This window comes from Hyperolius riggenbachi, chromosome 4, assembly GCF_040937935.1.
Source record: "Hyperolius riggenbachi isolate aHypRig1 chromosome 4, aHypRig1.pri, whole genome shotgun sequence".
Taxonomy (NCBI): Eukaryota; Metazoa; Chordata; class Amphibia; order Anura; family Hyperoliidae; genus Hyperolius; species Hyperolius riggenbachi.
The window spans coordinates 288,869,259-288,890,942 of NC_090649.1; the positions used below are offsets into that span (position 1 = coordinate 288,869,259).

Genomic DNA, 21,684 nt, shown 5'->3' on the forward strand with positions numbered 1-21,684 from the left:
GTATAAAATCTTTTTAAATATTCAGCTCTGGTACACTTTAAAGAGGTATGCCCACTCGCCGAATGGGTACCAGGGAAATATGGAATCAGGCACTGAAGGTCCAAAGACCAGCCCTATAGGTACAGTATTGAAAGAAGAATACTCTTTATTGTAGAAAAATCCAATGACTAAAAACAGAGGGGTGTTGCGTCAACACCAGCCTCTTAAGGTTATCAGTGCATGCCTGAGTGAGTATAAACTCAGAGAGTGCTGTGAAAGGACTGCTCGGGTGTCTTTGCTGATCCCCCTCCACTCTCACGAGTGGGGTGTAGCTAGCCCAAGAAAATCCAGTGGTACTGTATTTGGACTCAGAAACGTAAATACGTGGGAGGGCTGGTAATGTTTGCCAGCATATCCCGCAATTGCTATAGCAGTAACGCTCTGAGTTCAATCAGTCACCTCTCAGACATGCACATACAACATGAAGGGTAAGGGGAGAGCTCTATATACAACAGATGGTGCTATACATATATATACAGTGCTACTAAAGTATTGACCGGTTTCACCCAGATGGCTTCTTCAGAACGTGACATAGTGCACAGTGCTATTTACAACATAAATACATCCCACCACCCACTGTACATTTGGACAGAGTGTCCCCCTGCAGCCCTCAGATTAGCCCAAGTCAGAGCTAGCACACACTGAGAAAGCGTGGTTTAAATGAGGCAGTCAATTTCCATATGCCTATCCCTCAGGGAGGGGGTCACACCACACTACCTTTATCGTATACATGTTTCAGGTGCCCCATCTGGCTCAAGAGTACTGTCATGTGGGAACACGCACACCCGTTGCTATGTATAGATAGAGCGGCGTTCCTTGAGTCTGGTGGATAGACTTTTCCCCATAAGTAATGTTGCTCGCTAGCATATGGGGTCTAGACATATATGGCAGGCGGGCACATTGATGCGAGCGCTAATCGACTCAGCACTCCGCACACGGAGGCTGATTTGCATAGCATAGCAGGAGTTGCTATGTCAACCTAACAACAGTATTGGCTTTACTTTATGCGCCGATAATGACGCACGTTGCTATGGTGACGTTTCCCCTAATAGGAAGTGAGATCACAGGAAGTGATGTCACTCTGATGGGGAAATGTCTATCCACTGTAAAAACACAGTGCAACGCAGCTTCTTCTGCATCCCATAGACTAACATTGCTGCATAAAACGCAGCGTTTTACGCTACGCTAGCGTTTCTGCTATATGTGCACCCAGCCTTACTGATAACACAAAGCATGCATGAAGCAGTTTAGGCTCTGTCTATGAAAACACGGTGAAAGATTTTGTGTAACTAGATACCTACAGTACTACTTGGATGGATTCTGCCATTAATGGTGACCCACTTATCGTGCACTTTTGATTGTACAATCTTATCACTTCTATTTAATAAGGACTACCTAAATTATTGATTCAAAGTATATTTAGTCAGTTTACTACTACTACTACTACTACATAGATTTGGTAAGATTGAACAATCAAGATTGTATCAGTAATGGACACCTTAAAAATTGTACTCTCAATAAGCACTTTTAGTTGCAAGTGTCAGTGCGTGTCGGTGACAAGATTTATGCCTGGTACACACCATGCAATATCCCATCAGATTGGCAGGTCGAATTAATAACTTCCGACAGATCCGATCTGATTTCTGATCAATTTTCTGATTTATTTTCCATCCACTTCTATACAAAATTGATTGTAAAATCGATCCGAAACCTGATTGGACCAGTCGGAAATTATCGCTTCGACCCATCGATCTGACGGGAAATTGCATGTTGTGTACCAGGCTTAAAGAGACACTGAAGCAAAAAAATATTATGATATAAGGAATTGGTTGTGTAGTACGGATAATTACTAGAACATTAGTAGCAAAGAAAATATTCTCATATTTTTATTTTCAGTTATATAGTTTTTTTACAACATTGCATCATTCTCTAATATTTGCAGTTAACACACTACTCCGCATTCTAAATGATTTTACAGAGCAGGCTAGTGAACCTTTGAACCCTTCTCTGCAGAGAAAAAGAAAATACATTGACAGACACTTGAGACAATAAGCTTCAAAAGACAAAGCTCTCTGCGACTTCGAAAGTCATGGAGCTCAATGGCTCTTTTGCATAGATAACAACTGGAGTTTCTTAACTCTTCCTGTACTGGAAACAATATTAGACTTAGGTCTCTGCTCCTAATGTTTTATTTCTTAGCTGTACTAAACATGCAAATCATTATATCATAATTTTTTTTTCACTTTAGTGTCTCTTCAATGTACCAATGTACAGTTCATACTAGGTGAATCAATATTGTCCTCTATGTGCCAAAACCATACCGTAGCCCTGAAACACTTAAATGAGCATAATTTTTGTAAAAGATTGAAATGGTGTGATTTGTTGATTTTCCACTGCTGATACCTCAGGTCCTCAACGTTGGTAGTACTGATTTAAAAGCATAAGAACTATGTGCAACATTTTAAATTGTTTCTAAACATGACCTTGCCTAACGTGATGGATGCCAGACTCACTTTAAATGATCCACTGAATCCTATACACAGGAAGGATTGCTGTATATATGCACCTTTTATAACAACACAGGGCAATATTATTGTTTATTTTGTCTTAAAAACAAAAGAGAGAGAGAGAATGCATTGAGAATGTATTTTATTTTATTGTTGATCATTCCTTAACACTAGACTAATCCTCTACAAAAAGATGTTCCCTTTATGTCAACTGCTGCTTTTTCTAATGCCACTTGTCTTATTACACATCTAAAACTTTTATGTTTCTTGCTGAACTTTCATGCTTTCTTGATCATTTCTTTGCCTAGTCTCTCTCCTCCCTCTCCTATCCTGACTGTCCACCCTGTAGGTGGAGCTGAGGATTGCCAAATTTTTAAAAGCGCCTTGATAGAGTGTCTCAGCTGGGAAAAAAAGTTCAGTAACTTCTGTGTGAGAAGGAAGTCTGGAGTCAGCAACAGGCTTTTAAACTTTAAAAAGACACACTGTCACCCCTTCAACTAGGACTCCCTGGAGTTTGTTTTCAGCAGGTTGGATACAGAAGGTATTGTTTATTATCTTCTCTCTCCTATATTTATTTACTCCTTTTCTCTTACACAGAAAAATGAGGCTTTTACCTAACAAGAAACAAATTCTGCTGCTAAGGTGTTTGCTCAAGCTTGCTTTGCTGTGCTGTGGTTGATACTAATCATTTGCAGTTTGTTGTAGCACTGGGAACTGTGTAATTCATTGAAAATGGCTAAATAATTTCTCTGTATACTTGGATTAAAGGGATTTGTCAGTTCCCCTTACTGTAACTACTGACAGAATACTTTTCACTGATCAAGCTTATTCAATGTGATGTTCTGGTGAGAAAAAAAGAACAGCACATAACTATTTAATCAGTTCAAAACTATACAATAGCACCCTCTTGTTGACAAATAGATGATAATTAGGGACTGATGTTTGTGCCAGCAGGATTTTATTCCTGATGGCTTTGTATCTTGGCAGGGACCAACCACATCAGACACCGTGATGTGCCAACAACTGCAGATTCTGCAATCAGCTTGGACTAGTATAAAACTAGTATATGACATAGTTCTACCAGTTAACAACACATTTAAAAGCAAGAAGAAAACCAACATTTTAGTTGGCTGCCTTTTAAAAGACATTTACACATTCCCAAACATCTTCATAGTGATTCAACACCCTTGTATTGAATAGAACAATGTAACCTGTAGTAACCAGTTGCAAGTGAACTGTCATAGCATGGCTACTCTGTTCCCTTCTAAGCTGGCAACCCTCTTGGTTGTTATTAGTTACAGTACTAAAATCTGGCATCTGATTGGTTACTATTAGTTACAACACATCTTTGCTTTTCTGCAGCTTGTTGTGTATAAGTCTGTGTGAGTTCTATAATCTGCCTGTGTCTGTCAACTGTCACACAATCCATTGTTTTATATTACAAATCAATGCTACAGCGTGTTTTATCTTAGACAAATGTTGTATGCTTTGCCTACTCTGTGCAGTATTACCGGGTTGAATGAAAACTAGAACAAATTAAAAACAGAAGTATTCTTTTTTCCTCCCCTACTGAACAGCAGCTTTTTGACAAATCTGATCCAGGTTTATAGATGCCTGAAGTGAGAATTTGCATGACTTGGAATTTTTAGACTACTTGTTCAGGGACTAATTGTCAGTAATCCTGCTGAGTAAGGTTTAGCCATTATTAACTCTATTGTGCAGTGGCTGTCATGCCCACTTTCCCCGGCTCTCCTGTGTTGGGTAACGTGAGCGACTGTTCGGTATCCATTCCCCCTGCTTTTCATTTACACATCAGAACTTTTCTGTGTGCTTTGCCATTGCAACATCTGTTACGCATACTTGGAGTTGCAACTACCAAAAGCCTCCCAACTTCACTGTGTTTACTAAAGTTGTTTTTTTTATCCTTAAACAATTCAGAAATCTAAATATTGGCTTTCTTCCCACTGAACCCCTGAGTCTTAGTAACAGGCTGGTAGGGCTGATGCAGTATGAGAAATGTAACGTTTCTTGAGGAGATTGTGCTTACAATCTCATCTCTAGTGAATACGCTATTTCCGGATATAGGTGAAGATGTGTTTATCATTAGCTTGGTAAATTGTGTATTGTGTAACACTAGTGTCACTAGTGGGAAGATTATTTCTATGTACATTAACCTGTTCTGTGCATTTTCTTCCATTCGTCATCTTCACCATTTTCCTAATCATGCATACCGGTATCTTGAATTGATGAGCCTGGGTATGTGCATCCATCTATCTATCTATCTATCTATCTATCTATCTATCTATCTATCTATCAAGTTTATCTATCCTGCAATGTTGTACGTGGCAGTCTGGATATCAGCAGTGGAGTAATTAGTTCAGTGTGATTCTGCAAAGTGTTCCCCTGTGGAGGAACTTCATCATAGTACATACAATGTCATCTATATTTATCACATACAAAAAATAGTGCACACATTAAAGTATTTTAGTGGTAAACATAAAAGTGGATCTTCAGTGTCTTAATCATACTATTAATCATGTTAACGAGATACTCGTTTTGGCATACTAATGTCATGTTTGTGACTCATTTTGTACTATTTTTGTGGTTTCATCAATTTAGGAAGACAATGTTTCAGCTGTGAAATATGAGAAAAGAAAATGTTTATTCATATGTCATAAGCACAATAAACATGACATTATGCAAAAATTTACATAAACATGTCATGTAGTGGTGTGAATCCTGTCGCGTGAATAATAATATTGTGAGGGTTAATAATGCGATCCTGAAAATCTTGGGGCCTCTGTATTGGACCCACTTTTGTTCTTAACCGCTTTAAAACCCCGATGGTCCCTTTACGATTGCTCTATTTATGAAGGAACTGAATTCACTTTGCCTACTGTGGTAATCAGTTCTTTAATCAACTACCATTGTTACTCTAAAGTTCCGATCTGAAGCTTCATCATTCACTTGAACAGAGCCTCAGAATGGAAGTGGCGAATGGCCCTCCGCAAAGAAAAAGAGGCGCACACAACTTCAGTTGTGGCACTGGATCACCAAATTTTAAAGGGATCAGTGAGAAACAGGTGTTTGAAAAATATGCTTTGCCCCCCCCCACTGCTGTTTTTATGCTTGAAAGGTGTCTTAAAATTATCCATAATATAGTACACCGGATTCCCTTTTTTGTTATCTTAATACCTACTATGCTTTATGTCCTCCTCTTTCCACCTCTTTTATTTTATTTCACCCCGACTGCTTTTTGTTCTCTCTGATCCCTCTTCTTTCTTTCACCCATTTCCTGCTCTGTCGTACTCTTGACCATTTACTCTACCCCCCCCCCCCCCCTTCTATCTCTCTTCCCTCTTCCATTCCCTCTCTTTCCTAACCCCTCAGGCTCTCTCGCCCCTTCCACTCCCTCTCTTCCCTAACCCCTCAGGCTCGCTCTCTCTCGCCCCCTTCCACTCCCTCTCTTCCCTAACCACTCAGGCTCCCTCTCTTCCCCGTCCACTCCCTCTCTTCCCTAACCCCTCAGGCTCTCTCTCTCTCCTTTCCACTATCCTCTCTCCCCTAACCCCTCAGGCTCTCTCTCCTCCTTCCACTCCCTCTCTTCCCTAACCCCTCAGGCTCCCGCTCTCCCCCTTTGAGAGGGCTCTTCCCTAATGCCTCAGTTCCCCCCCCCCTCTCACTCTCTCTCCTCCTTCCACTCCCTCTCTTCCTTAACACCTCAGGCTCTCCCCCCACCCCTTCCACTCCCTCCCTTCTCTAACCCCTCAGGCTCTTGCTCTCTCTCACCTTCCATTCTCTCTCTTCCCTAACCCCACAGGCTCTCTCTTTCTCTCTCTTGCCTTCCATTCTATCTCTTCCCTAACCCCTCAGGCTCTCTTTCTCTCTCCACCCTTCCATTCCCTCTCTTCCCTAATCCACCAGGTTCTCTCTCTCTCACCTTCCATTCATGCTCTCTCTTACTCTCTCCATCCTATCTTTCCTTCTCTTTCCTTAACCCTCAGGTGTGCTCTCTCTCTTCCTCCACCACTTTCACTCCCTCTCTTCCCAAACCCCTCAGGCTCTCTCTCTCTCTCTCTCTCTCTCTCTCTCTCTCCCCCCCCCTTCCACTCCCTCTCTTCCCAAACTCCTCAGTCTCTCTCTCTCTTCCCCCCCCCCTTCCACTTCCTCTCTTCCCTAACCCATAGGGTGCTCTCTCTCCCCTTCCACAACTTATTTTCCCTAATCTCTCAGACTTGCTCTCCCCCCCCATCCACTCCCTCTCTTCCGTAAACCCTCAGTCCTCCCCCTTCCCCCCTTCCACTCCCTTTCTTCCCTAACCCCTAGTGCTCTCTCCTCCCCCACTCCTTTTCTTCCCTAGTCCCTAGTGCTCTCTCTCCCCTTTCACTCCCTCTCTTCCCTAACCCCTAGTGCTCTCTCTCCCCCCTTCTACTCCCTCTCTTCCCTAACCCCTCAGGCTCTCTCTCTCTTCCCCCTTCCACTCCCTCTCTTCCATAACCCTCAGGCTCTCTCTCGTCCCCCTTTCCACTCCTTCTCTTCCCTAGCCCCTCTCTCTCACCTTCCATTCCCTCTCTTCCCTAACCCCTCAGGCTCTCTCTTTCTCTCTCCACCCTTCCATTCCCTCTCTTTCCAAACCCCTCGGGTGTGCTCTCCCTTTCTTCCTCCACCACTTCCATTCCCTCTCTTCCCTAACCCCTCAGGCTCTCTCTCTCTCTTTCTCCCCCCTTCCACTCCTTCTCTTCCCTAACCCGTAGGGCTCTCTCTCTCTCTCTCTCTCCCTCCACTACTTCTCTTTCCTATCCCTTCAGACTCACTCTCTCTCTCTCCCCATCCACTCCCTCTCTTCCCTAACACCTAGGGCTCTCTCGCTTCCCTTCCACTTCCTCTCTTCCCTTAGCCCCTCAGTCCCTCTCTCCCCCCTGCTCCCTCTTTTCCCTAACCCCTGGGGCTCTCTCTCTCTCCCCCTTCCACTCCCTCCCTTCCCTAACCCCTCAGGCTCTATCTCTCTCTCTCTCTCCGTTTCCACTTCCTCTTCTCCTTAACCTTTTATGCGTTATAATGTATAATGTTGTCATCTGTTGCCCCCCCCCCACACACACTTTTATTTTCTTAGTCCTTTTACTGATATCTGTCTGTCTGTCTGTCTGTCACAGTATGGCTTACATGAGGTGAAGTGCAGTGAGATGCACCTGTGCTGACATGAGATATTCTACCGAATGTAGAGGAATCTTAAAGACACAAACCTCTTTGCCCAAAACTAATCTTTGGAAGTAAATGTGTTTGCCTCATTGCACTCCCCTTAAGCATATCTTTTTTTTATCCCCATGTCTTACTTCTCCACTTTTCATATTCCATTTCTTTTTTGCAAACTTAAAATTAGAAAGGATAGTTTTAGTATTAGTTTCATGTATGGGTTTGATTGTCAATTTACAAATATTGTAAAGTCATCAACTTTTTTTTTATTGTTTTACACTCTCTCTCTTCCCCCTTTCCACTTCCTCTCTTCCCTAAACCCTAGGCTCTCTCTCTCTCTCTTCCCTACTTCCACTACCTCTCTTCCATAACCCCTTAGTGTCTCTCTTTCTCTCTCTCCCTTTCCACTTCCTCTTCTCCCTAACCCATCATGCTCTATAATGTATAATGTTATTATCTGTTGCACCCCCCCCCCCCCCCCCTGCACTTTTCTTTCCCTGCACTTTTCTTAGTCCCTTTATTTATGTATGTCTGTCACAGTATGGCTTACATGAGGTAAAGTGCAGTAAGATGCACCTGTGCTGACATGAGATATCCCACTGAATGTAAAGGACACAAACGTCTTTGCACACAATTAATCCTTGGAAGTAAATGTGTTTGCTTCATTGCACTCCCCTTCAGCATATCTTTCTTTGTGATCTCCATGTCTTCCTTCCCCACTCTTCATATTCCATTTCTCTATTACAAACTGTGTTTCTTTCTGTTAATTTATTTGTTTCTGATGTGTCTCTTTCTCACCATCCTTTCATCCATGTCACTCCTTCCCAAAATGTATTTGATAACACATAGAACATTTTTTTTTCGAATTCTCTCTTTCCAAAGTCTCTATTTGCGTCTTTCTTTCTTACAGGTTTTTTTCTAGTGAGGTCCACCCCTATTTAACTTACTCAGATTACATTGCAGAATCAGTATCTTTCTCTCTCTCTCTCTCCCCCTTCCACTTCCCTAACCCCTCAGGCTCTCTCTCCCCCTTTGACTCCCTCTTTTCCCTAACTCCTCATTCTCTCTCTCTCTCTCCCCCTCTCTCTCTCTCTCTCTTCTCCTTCCACTCCCTCTCTTCTCTAACTCCTCAGACTCCCTCTCTACCCCCACCTATTCCATTCCCTCTCTTCCCTGACCCCTCAGGCTCTCTCTCTCCCCCCCCCACCCCTTCCACTCCATATATCCCCTAACCCCTCAGGCTCTCTCTCCCACCTTCCATTCCCTCTCTTCCTTAACCCCTTAGGCTCTCTCCCCCCCTTCCACTCCCTCTCTTCTCTAACCCCTCAGGCTCTCTCTCCTACCTTCCATTCCCTCTCTTCCTTAACCCCTTAGGCTCTCTCCCCCCCTTCCACTCCCTCTCTTCTGTAACCCTTCAGGCTCTCTCTCCCACCTTCCATTCCCTCTCTTCCCTAACCCCGCAGGCTCTCTCTTTCTCTCTCCACCCTTCCATTCCCTCTCTTCCCTAACCCCTCGGGCTCTCTCCCAACTTCCATTCCCTCTCTTCCCTAACCCCTCAGGCTCTCTCTCTCTCTCTCTCTCTCTCTCCACCCTTCCATTCCCTCTCTTTCCTAACCCCTCAGGCTCTCTCTCTCTCTCTCACCTTACATTCCCTCTCTTTCCTAACCCCTCAGGTGTGCTCTCCCTCTCTTCCTCCACTACTTCCACTCGCTCTCTTCCCTAACACCTCAGGCTCTCTCTCTCTCTCCCCCCTTCCACTCCCTCTCTTCCCTAACCCGTAGGGCTCTCTCCCCCTCCACTCCTTCTCTTCCCTAACCCTTCAGACTCACTCTCTCCCCATCCACTCCCTCTCTTCCCTACCCCTCAGTCTCTCCCTCCCTCCACTCCCTCTTCTCCCTAACGCCTAGGGCTTTCTTTCCCCTTCCACTCCCTCTCTTCCCTAACCCCTCAGTCTCTCTCTCTTCCCTTCCACTCCCTCTCTTCCCTTAGCCCCTCATTTCCTCTCTCCCCCGCACTCCCTCTCTTCCCTAACCCCTAGGGCTCTCTCTCCCCCCCCCTTCCACTCCCTCCCTTTCCTAACCCCTCAGGCTCTTTCTCCTTCTCCCCGTTTCCACGTCCTCTTCTCCCTAAACCTTTATGCGCTATGATGTATAATGGTATCATCTGTTGCACCCCCCACTTTTATTTTCTTAGTCCCTTTATTGATATCTGTCTGTCTGTCTGTCTGTCACAGTATGGCTTACATGAGGTGAAGTGCAGTGAGATGCACCTGTGCTGACATGAGATATCCTACTGAATGTAGAGGAATCTTAAACACACAAACCTCTTTGCATACAAATAATCTTTGGAAGTAAATGTGTTTGATTCATTGCAATCCCCTTAAAGAGGAACTCCAGTGAAAATAATGTAATAAAAAAAAGTGCTTCATTTTTACAATAATTTATAAATGATTTAGTCAGTGTTTGCCCATTGTAAAATATTTTAAATCCCTGATTTACATTCTGGCATTTATCACATGGTGACATTTTTACTGCTGGCAAGTGATGTAGATCAGCTACTGATTGGGATAAAGTTCAATTCTTGGTCGGAGTTCCCTTTTAAGCATATCTTTTTTATCTCCATGTCTTCCTTCCCCACTCTTCATATTACATTTCTCTGTTGCAAACTCTAAATTAGAAAGGATAGTTTTAGTATTAGTTTCATGTATGGTTTTGATTGTCAATTTACAATTATTGTAAATTCATTAACTTTTTTTATTGTTTTACATTAGGTAAAAACTTCTAAGGATGGGTGACTGGAGTGCCTTAGGAAGGCTCCTTGATAAGGTGCAGGCCTATTCCACTGCTGGGGGAAAAGTGTGGCTGTCAGTTCTGTTCATTTTCCGGATCCTTTTATTAGGTACAGCAGTGGAGTCTGCATGGAGTGATGAACAGTCAGCATTCCGCTGCAACACACAACAACCTGGTTGTGAGAATGTCTGCTATGACAAGTCATTTCCAATCTCTCATGTACGATTCTGGGTTCTCCAGATTATATTTGTCTCGACGCCCACGCTCCTATATTTAGCCCATGTGTTTTACTTGATGCGCAAAGAGGAGAAGCTAAATCGAAAAGAAGAAGAGCTTAAAATTGTGCAGAATGATGGAGGTAATGTGGACATGCATCTCAAGCAAATAGAAATAAAGAAATTCAAGTATGGTCTTGAAGAGCATGGAAAAGTCAAGATGCGTGGTGGTTTACTCCGTACATATGTGATTAGCATTCTGTTCAAATCATTTTTTGAAGTTGGGTTCATTGCTATTCAATGGTACATCTATGGGTTCACTTTGAGTGCTATATATACCTGCAAAAGAGATCCTTGTCCACACCAAGTTGACTGCTTCCTTTCCCGTCCTACTGAGAAAACCATTTTTATCTGGTTTATGCTGGTGGTGTCTTTAGTTTCCCTAGCTCTAAACATTATTGAGTTGTTCTACGTTACTTTTAAAAGCATCAAGGATGGCATCAAAGGAAAGAGAGATCCATATTCCGCCACAGCTGATACAGTGAATCCTGCTAAGGAATGTGGCTCCCCAAAATATGCTTATTTCAATGGCTGTTCTTCTCCAACCGCACCTATGTCACCACCAGGTTACAAGCTGGTTACTGCAGACAGAAACCCTTCTTCTTGCCGTAATTACAACAAACAAGCAAGTGAACAGAACTGGGCTAATTACAGCGCAGAGCAAAACAGGATGGGCCAGGCTGGAAGCACTATTTCAAACACTCATGCTCAGCCATTTGACTTTGCAGACGAGCACCAGAATGGCAAAAAAATGCCACCAGGACATGAAATGCAGCCTCTCAGTATAATGGACCACAGGCCATCAAGCAGAGCAAGCAGCCATGCAAGCAGCAGGCCTAGACCGGATGACTTGGAAATTTAGTTTATCTGAACAGATTATTAGAAGACAAACTCTGTTTAATGGTGGAGGTACTGCACAGTCTTGAAAAAGAGATTTCACAGACTGAAAGACTTTTGTCAAGGACTTTTTCATAATATGGGTGGTACATATTGATGTTTAAGTAGGTAGGTTGCATTCTTCATAGTACTAAAAGACTGCACAAAGAAGGGTAGAAAACATTTCTGTAGAATGCGAACATGGCTGTATTGCATCACTCTACCCGGGAGGAAAACCTGTTCCTGTGATCATTGGCGTTACATTCCTGTGTGGTGGTTACTGAACTAATTAGAACAAGAAGAGGGATTTCTTTTGAACTAGATAAATAATATTTTGTCTGCCTGGAACAGATGTACCCTGATTCTGGTTAATCTGGAGCTAAGGTCCACTATGAGAATTTTTAGTACTGAATTTTCAAAGGTGTTCTTTGCGAGTGATTCCTCTTTTACAAAGAAATTAACCAAAGCAACAGATTAACACATCAATTAGTTGGTTCTCAAAGGCATGCTCTGGGAGAAGCACCTTACTGAAATGCAGACATGTAAACCTGTAGATATTGCACAAATTGCCTTGATGACCACTATCTGGAATAATTATTAAAACATTTTTTTTATGGTTTTCAAAGAATTAACAATATGATTGCTTGAATTTAACTATCACATAGTCTCTCTGTTTTTTTATCTGCAACAGACACTTTAGATTTAGCCATCACTGTGAACATGTTATTCAGAACAGTTAGAACACCTATGTGTATGTGGCTATTATCGTGATCCTTATTTCCTTGAATGTGAACCCACTCCTTTTATGACATCAAAAAAAGTTATTTCCTTTTAAATTAAATCTGACTTTACCATAAGAATCATTTAAACTGCTTGTAGGATTACATCTCTGGTAATACTTACCTTATTGTTGGTGAGAGCAAACACCAGGGGGAGGATTTCAAAGTTGATAAACACGTTACTTTTATTGTATGTTTAAACCTTATGTAGGTATGAACCTCAAAGGAATACCAAAGGAGGGGGGGGGGGGGTGATCAGATTTACTTACCTGCAGCTTTTCCTGCCCCCAGAAGTCTATCAGTTCCCCCACTGTAGTTCTGATTTCTTCTGTTGTCCCCTCCAAAAACTTTTGGCTACTGTGCAAGTGCAGGCTAGTCCACACGCCTCCTCAACTGTGGGCCCGTGGCCAGGAGCTTTCTGTGCATGCGTAGTTTAATACTTTTGGAAACTATGCAAGTAAAGAATGCTCTCAGCCACAGGAGAACAATTGAGGTGCGTGCACAGGCCTATGGGTGACCAGCGGATCTTATGGAAAGGCCATCGGCACCCTTAAGTGGATCAATACTACAGCGAGGGCCATAATAAACTGGGAGGGGGCTGGATGAAGCCTTAAGTATGTAAATCTGAATCTCAGTAAACTACCTGTCACAGAAGTCCAGCCATGTCTCAAGCCCACATCATAGACTGGTGATATGGTGGTATCAGGTCAGAGGCCAAAGATGATAACATGGGAAGAGGAGGCTAACAAACAAAGCCAGTTGCATCTCTACTATTTGTAAGACTATTTCTCCATTATTGATAACAGAAATAATTATTGATCTGAAGAATCAAAAATACATTTGTTAAAAGCCAGAACAGACTCATTTTCATGCTCTCTGGGAAGCACTGGTAATGTCAAATGCATTGAGGCACTTCCTAGGTGTATGCATACTGGTCCCTCCATTACGTGATGAACAATACGCAAACAAATAGCTTAGCTTGAGTGTGGTTGCCTATGCAAATTCTGAAATCCAGGGGTTTCAAGATTTGCATCAAAAAGTCTCTGTACATGCTAGTGGTGTACAAGGATGGTTGGTTTTACACATTTTGTAGAAGTCATGCATGCAGTCATGCAGTATAGAAGGGGTTTTTGGTTAGTTTGTTTATTGTTTAGCTAGTTTGCATTTAGGCGCAAATTAGTCCCATAATTATAAAATCCAATCAGCATGTTTTCAGTCCATTAGACAAATGTCGTATATGCTCGAATATGTTCACCATGTGTAAAAGTCGACTCCAATATTTGACCCTCTTACACTGGAATTGTTTGCTTGGACTCAAGTATAAGTCTACCCAGCAAAGTTAATGGCTGCACTTGGAGACCAGGAAGAATTAACAGCTGCACTTGGGGACCAGGAGGAGTTAATGACTACACTCCATACAGTATTTCAGCCATTAACTCCCCCCGTCCCTTATGTGCAGCAATTATTTACTCCCCTTTCTGTAGCCCGGTATTTATCCCCTGCTCCTTTCCTTGTTAATTGTTGTGGCCAGGACTTTCAGACCTGTTTTCTTGGCCTTTCCTTTATCAAGAAAGTATCTCTTACCATAGGGTAAATTGCTGCAAATGGGAATGTCACTAATAGTACACACATTACTCAGTGTGCTCAGCGTTGCTTGTGACTCGTGTATAAGTCGACCCCTATACTTTTATTTAGAGAATCTGACCTAAATTTCTAGTCGAGTATATACAGTAAGTACATTTCATTCATGCTATAATTAGATCGTATGGTGCAGTGCTAACACTATTGTGGCATAATTTTTTAATCCTCCCCCACTAATTTGATTTTAATATCTTGAAGCAAACAGCCCTTTTCATTTCCTCCTTTTTGTTCCGAGATGATAACACTACTTTGACCGCAACAGAACAAAATGACTTTTTTCAAAATTATAATGTTATGCTAGTATTTTTTTTTAATGTGGTTTCCTGCAGTGCCTTTCTCTGATAAGTACAAATTCTTTGTATGTGTCTGGTTTTCCCTTATGTACACAACCTTTAGACATATCATAACCGACAGTGACCAATGCACATTATAGAGCTCATAGTCATAGACAAGTGCCTGCACTAATTGTAAATATTATCTGTTGTAAGATGTTTTCAGATGCAAGCAGGACAGAAATGAGGTACGATAGAAGATTGCATGATGTTGTATGAAATTTTCTTTTTCTTCTTATTTCCTTTATTTCTTAATATTGCTAGTAATTTCAGGATAAATGTAAAAATCTATTTTACAGGATGTCAAAGATCATCTATTCATTGCAAATTTTTGCAGTCTTTAGTACATGTGCCTTAATTTAACGCAAACCTGAAGCAAAAATAAACTTATGAGATAATGAATTGTATGTGTAGCATAGCTAAGAAACAGAACATTAGTAGCAAAGAAAATAAAGAAAAGAATCTCATATTGTTTTCCAGTACAGGAAGAGTTAAAAACCTCAGTTGTTATCTATGCAAAAGAGCTTCTCTGAGCTACAGTCCTGTTTTCTGAAGCATGTAAACAGCCAGAAACAGTGAGAGACAGCTTGAGATAAGGTTTTACTGCAGGAAAGTTCAAAGGGTCATTATTTCTGCTGTGTTTTATAGCTTAACTACTAGCCGACCGCATCACGCCGACGGGCGTGGCCGCGGCGGCAGCCCCAGGACCGCATAACACCGTTCGGCGTAAAGTCCTGGGGCTCTGTTCTGCAAGAGATCGCGCGCAAGGTGCGCGCGCATCTCCTGCTTGGTGGGCGGAGCGATTGCCGCTCGGAAGACTGTTAGACGGCGTAACCACCATCTAATTACATGTACAGCGCTGCAATCTGCAGCAGCGCTGCACTGGGGACAGCCGTGTGACACGGTTGTCCCCTCCTGAGACACAGAGGTGATCGACTGTCATAGGCTGAAGCCTATGACAGCTGATCACGGGGATTGGCTGGCGGGTGGAGGGAGGGAGAGGGGGTTACAGTAGAGAAAAAACAAAACACTTATTTTTATTAACACACACACACACACTCACACTCACACTCACACACACAAACAAACATTTGGGGGGCGATCAGACCCCACCAACTGCTCTGTTGGTGGGGTGAAAGGGAGGGGGGATCACTTGTGTGCTGTGTCGAGTGGCCCTGCAGCTTGGCCTTAAAGCCGCAGTGGCCAATTTAATGCAAAATGGCCTAGTCTTTAGGGGGTTTAACACTGAGGTCCTCAAGTGGTTAAAATACAGTGTGTGGTTTTAAAACTGCAACTGTGAAAGTATGATGCAATGTTGTAAAAAAAAAGCTATTTACAGTAACTGAAAAAAAAAATATGAGACTCTTTTCTTTGCTACTAATGTTCTATTAATTATCCGAACTACACATTCAATTCATTATCTCATGTTTTTTCCCTTCAGGTTTGCTTTAATACCATGCCACAAGCAGCAGTGTTGTTCAGTAATCTATTTTGGAACCAATCAGAGGTCAGCTTGCAACAGTTTCAATTACTGACAAGTGGAAAGTGATTTGTGATTGGTTACCATGGTTTGCTGGTGATGTTCTTTGCACTTCTAACATAAAGACCAACAACTTGATTGACTGAGCAAAACACATCTCTAGCTATAGGTTACAGTTCAGCTATTCTGCAATATAGATAGGTATGTCTTGGAGATATTTACATTGTAGATAAAGCAATGTAGTAGCTCTTAGATCAAGCAGTATATGAGAATTAACAATGTGCCTTTGTAGTACATGTTCATTCCTTGCTTAGTTTATTTTTTTTGTTTTGCAGAATCATATTTTGATGTATCCTATAAAGGGTACAGATGATCAACATGTTGTTTTAATTTTGATCTTTCGTGTGTCTTTTAAATGAGAGTAATAGATTTATAACAAAAATGTTTAAATTTTTAATGCGTAATCAAATGATGCTTGAATGTTAGATATAGTGTAGTAATGTACACATATTTGTTTGCTATGTGAGAAACTTTAATGGAAATTCTTAGAGCTGGAACATGATTTTATATACCTGCATGGGCTCTGTATTAGAAGGAATGGAAGACCTTCAAACTACTAACTCTATGGCTCATATCCTATTAACTTTCCTCAAGAGTTTTCTCCACGTAGACATATTCAAACTTTACCAATAAAATAACTTTAAGGCTTCTTTCACACAGGAAGCTAACTGGCAGTGAATTCACCGCCTGTTATCTGCTTTCCTGCACCGGCTAACCGCTTGCTAGCGATTGGTACTGGCTGTAGACAAGCACCCCCCTCTCCCCCCATGGAGTCACATCTGCTGCGGCCATATACAGACGTGACATGTTGCGGTCCTCTGCCACTGGGTAACACCACCGTGTGCCAGCGCTTGACATGTGTAGTGTTAAAGTCACTGCAATTCGGCTGCATTTAAATTGCACTCGAATTTCACTGGCAGGCAGCAGCAGACGGGACGCTGTCTAAAAGTCAAAAAAGTAGTCAAAATAAGTTTTTTTATCTGGTGAAAACTCAGGAGAAAAATGTAATTGGATAAGGGCCTATGTTTGTATAGATTCTGTTTAGTCAGAACATTATATTTCAGCAAATGTAGCTGTTCTTCCTGATTGCCACATAATATATTGCACAAGCACAAGAGATTTTACATTGTGTCCCATTCTGGTTAGCTGTGCGCAAACACATCCATTCCAATGTCTACATACCATTTTTATGCTAACATATTGTTAGAGACCTATCTGTAATCTTTAGATCCCTGTTTTACAGCTCAGACCACTTTACGGCAGAAAAGCACAAAAAAGAAACAACTGACTATTTATAAAAGGCAATGAAAGAATACTGATTTTACTCAGCAAAATATCTTCAGTGGCTGCCAACCCTCCTTTGGATAGACTGGGTCACATGACACTGTAAAACTCATAAGTGTTGGCTGATGTGAGAGTGGGAGAATATTTCATCTCATCAATGAAAACATCACTGTGATTGGCTAGTTTCCAGGCATTGGAGTAAATCAATGGCAGTGCCAAAACACTCAATCTACTGCTTCACGTCAGCATTAACCCTGAAATAATAGTGTAATTAAAAGCCCATTTTTTTAAGGGACGTTGGGCTATATTCACAAATGGACGATTTATACACTTTACATAGCAAGTTATGCAAATTACTTAACTTGCTTTATTCATGCATCATTTATGTTACCTTTTATACAAGCAGTGTAAGTAATGTACTGTATGCATAAAGCAAATTTGTGTACATCACAGTAAATATAACGTGCTCTGTCTGCGCACATTAACTTTACTAACCTTTTGTGAATATACCTCCTTCTGTCCTTTGGGCTAAAAATCTAACCTTGATGATTGTTTACCTGCAGTGTGTATGTATATAACCAGCTGTGCTGTATGTTCTGTGCATTGGGAACTGCACTTCCAACCCTCACTTTCATAGTAAACTGTTTCAGCTTCTGTCTGCAAACATATATAGAGGCCTGTATGCGCAGTCTCTAAGTCTAACATTATAAAGCATTCCACCACCCCTTGCAAGAAATAGACTGTCCATAAAGTTGGACTGGGGAATGGAAAGAAGCAGTTTAGGGTAATATGATGGAAAATCACAGTGTTTCTGCCACCACTTCCTTTTATACGGTACTTAAACTTGATAAAAGGCATACGAGGCCCAAAACCTTGAACACTCCACTATACTGTTCATTTAAAAATTAATTAACCTCCAGGTATTGAAAGTTCAACAGCCAAGCCCTTCTCCTGCAATGAATTTAGATGCGTACACAAGCACTATTAGTGGTGCCCATCACGATCAAACTTAGGACCACTGTTGGGAGAAAAATGTAAAATTTTAAATACATGTAAACAACTACAAATAAGAAGTACATTTTTTCTAGAGTAAAATGAGCCATAAATTACTTTTTTCCTATGTTGCTGTCACTTATAGTAGGTAGTAGAAATCTGACAGAACCAACAGGTTCTGGGCTAGTCCATCTCTTCATGGGGGATTCTCAGCATGGCCTTTATTCTTTATAAAGACATCCCCTGAAAAGGATTTATACAAAGACACTGGCCAGCCTCCCTGCTCGCTTCACACTTTTTTTTGGCATAGAGAACCTCCCATGAGGAGATGGACTACTCCAAAACCTGTCAGTTCTGTCAGATTTATGCTACCTAATATAAGTGACAGCAACATAGGAGAAAAGTAATTTATGACTCATTTTACTCTGGAAGAAATCTACTACTTATTTTGATGTTTTTACATGTAATGTAAATTTTACAATTTTCGCAATAGTGTTCCTTTAACCTTGCAGGTAACATTGTAGGGAATGAGTGTTGTACAGACATGTTGCCAGAGCTACACGCTGTCACTATGGAGATGTGTGGAGGGACAAGGGTGCAGCCTGTGATAGTGTAGCTTCCCACGAGCAGGGGAACAGTTTTCTGGTCATTAAGTTTTGTATAACGATTCGAAATGGCCCCAAACAGGCATTTGAACGGGGTTCAAGAATATCATTCACAACTGTACCTCTTTAACTTTCAAGAAAGTTTCCAATTCATGAGTGTAATATTAATCCAGTAGTAATGATACTTTCTCATTCAACCACTTAGAACTAGATCAGGCGTTTGACACTTTTTTCGCACTTCCAATTTGCATGTTCCTAGTGGGTGATCATAGCTAGAGGGTCAGCACCGCATCTTTAGGACATTCACAAAATCTATAGAACGCTGTTATCACAGAGGCACTTAAAAAATTATTGTAATGACTAATATTTTTCGGCATGCTTCAAATAATGAAATTCCTCTAAAACACACTGTAAAGTCCCGCAATCTCTGGTGTGCTGTCATTATTACAGTATGTGGTATTTACCAAGAGCCGGTTCTAGACTTTTTGCTGCCAGAGGCAAACTTGTGAGGATGCGTCCTCCCCATCTCCCAACTCCCCACCCACCCCACCCACACAGCACTCTGCAATTTACTCTGCTTCATTTAATATTCTCACATGAGATGCTGCATCTTATCATAATAGCACACTGGCTGGCTGTGAGTCTGTGGCACACAAACTGCTCACCCTTAGCCAGTCAGCCTTTCTCCATTCCTCCTCAGTCAGGACAGCGTGCCTCCTCCTCCCGTCTGCTGTGCAAGTCAAATGAAACACTGCTGCTTTCCTGCCAGCCCCCTCCTCACTCTCTGTCAGACTCCTCACACAGCACATCAAGTTGATTTTACCCAATGATAACCTCTTCACCTCACTCACTCTCCTCTCGCTACTCCTCCTACTCTGACTGCATGCTGTTAGTGTAAACACAGTACAAAAATGCTGCCCTTGTAATCTATGCGCCTGATGCAAATGGTTCACCTTGCTTCATGAGAGAACCAGTCCTGCCTTTCCACTGGAGCGGAGCAGTTTACTCTAGGGGAGATTTCAAGAAAAGTCATGTGGTCTGTTTGACAAGGTCAAGCCTTTAAGTGGCTGGTTGTGGCAAACAGAACTCTGATGAATGCTACTGCAATTTCTTATACAGGTTATGGTAAACAAACATAAGTATGAATATTGAAACAGTAGTTCGAAAGTTTTGCCTTTTCTCTTATAGAGCCCAGAATTGTGAATTATGATGTAATCATGTAATCGCGTACTGTAAACTAGAACTCCTTATTTTGAACAGCCTCGATTTGTACATTTAATTATGATCTGGCTGCTTCAACCATTGTAATATTTGCACTTGGATGTGTTCAGAATGCAAGAGAGTCTGGTATTATATTTGTTTATCAATACACCTAGAACTAATTTATTTTAAAGAGTGCATCTGCTACATTTCTTGTGTGAGTTAGGGCTTGTGCACACTCCACAATGTGATCGTTTTATCAAAACAGATGCCAGCAAAACTGGAGTAAAACTAATAGTGCAACAATTACTCTAGCTTCAGCTTTTAAACGAAGCAGTGATTTAAAGCAAATCTAAAGCGAAAATAAACTCATGAGATAATGATTTGTATGTGTAGTACAGCTAAGAAATAGAACATTAGTAGCAAAGACAAGAGTCTCATATTGTGTTCCAGTACATGAAGAGTTAAAAAAACGTCAGTTGTTATCTATGCAGAGCTTCTCTGAGCTATTGGACCAACTTGTGTTCAATACAGTCCTGTTTGCTGAAGCACGGAAACAGCCAAGAAACAGTGAGAGACAACTTGAGATAAGGTTTTACTGCAGGAAAGTTCAAAAGGTTAAAATGTGAGACTCTTTTCTCTGTTGCTAATGTTCTATTCATTATCAGTATTACACATACAATTCATTATATCATACGTTTTTTCTTTTTGCTTCAGCTGCTCTAATGTTGCTCAAGTTTTCTTTGCACCTGTCTTGATGACTCTGCCGCGGTGTGTGCAGTGGCCCATTATTACGTTTTACATTGCGGTCTCATTCAATTTAGTTGAAGCAGGCAGTATGTTACAAACCTCTTAAATACTGTACACAGTATTTCCTTTATTGCATCGCCCCATGGCAACCTTGGTGTGAGTGTGCTCATATCAATGACATCATGTGGGCAGTATTTTGGATCCATTGCCAGGTGCTGCACATACTGTAAGTCAGCAATGCGATCCGATCTGAGCAGGTTTCAAACATCTCTAACATTCGCAGGGCCATCAACCAGTAGTTCCAGATGTGTGTGACTTAATTAAGACAAAGATTACCTACCGACCGTACAAAAGAGTAACTGTATGTTATGTTTTTATGAACTAGTATTGATTTCAGCTTTATTACATGTATGACTCATGGTTCATTAGCACATGGTTTCCAAAGTTTTTAATTTAGACAATAAAGTTCTACTTTAGTAATAAATGCTGCTGAATGTGTATTTTTTTCAATGATGAATTAAAATAAAAAAAAAAACAAAAACTTTTAATCCTCTCTAAGCAATTTGCATGTGAGTTACAAGTAAATGTTATATGATTGATACAATATTTAGTAGATTTTTGTTTATGTCCTATAGTGTGTCCTTCTTGAAGGACAACTGTAATGATAGGGATATGGAGGCTGCCTCTAATACTTTCAGCCATAGATCCTGTACAAGCATTCAGCAGATCAGGTGTTTCTGACATTATTGTTAGATCTGACAAGATTAGCTGCATGCTTGTGTCTGGTGTGATTCAGACACTACTGCAGCCAAACAGATCAACAGGGCTGCCAGGCAATTGATATTGTTTAAAAGGAAAAAAAATATGGCAGCCCACATATC

The 21,684-nt window shown here is 41.4% G+C and overlaps 1 protein-coding gene across 1 annotated transcript; it reads left to right on the forward strand.

Moving 5' to 3' along the window:
- Positions 1–2,961: 2,961 nt before the first annotated feature.
- Positions 2,962–21,287, forward strand: GJA1 (gap junction protein alpha 1). The gene is made up of 2 exons (XM_068231384.1): positions 2,962–3,087; positions 10,510–21,287. Exon 2 carries the CDS (start codon positions 10,526–10,528, stop codon positions 11,663–11,665), a length of 1,140 nt encoding a protein of 379 aa, XP_068087485.1. The 5' UTR covers positions 2,962–3,087; positions 10,510–10,525; the 3' UTR covers positions 11,666–21,287.
- Positions 21,288–21,684: the final 397 nt, after the last annotated feature.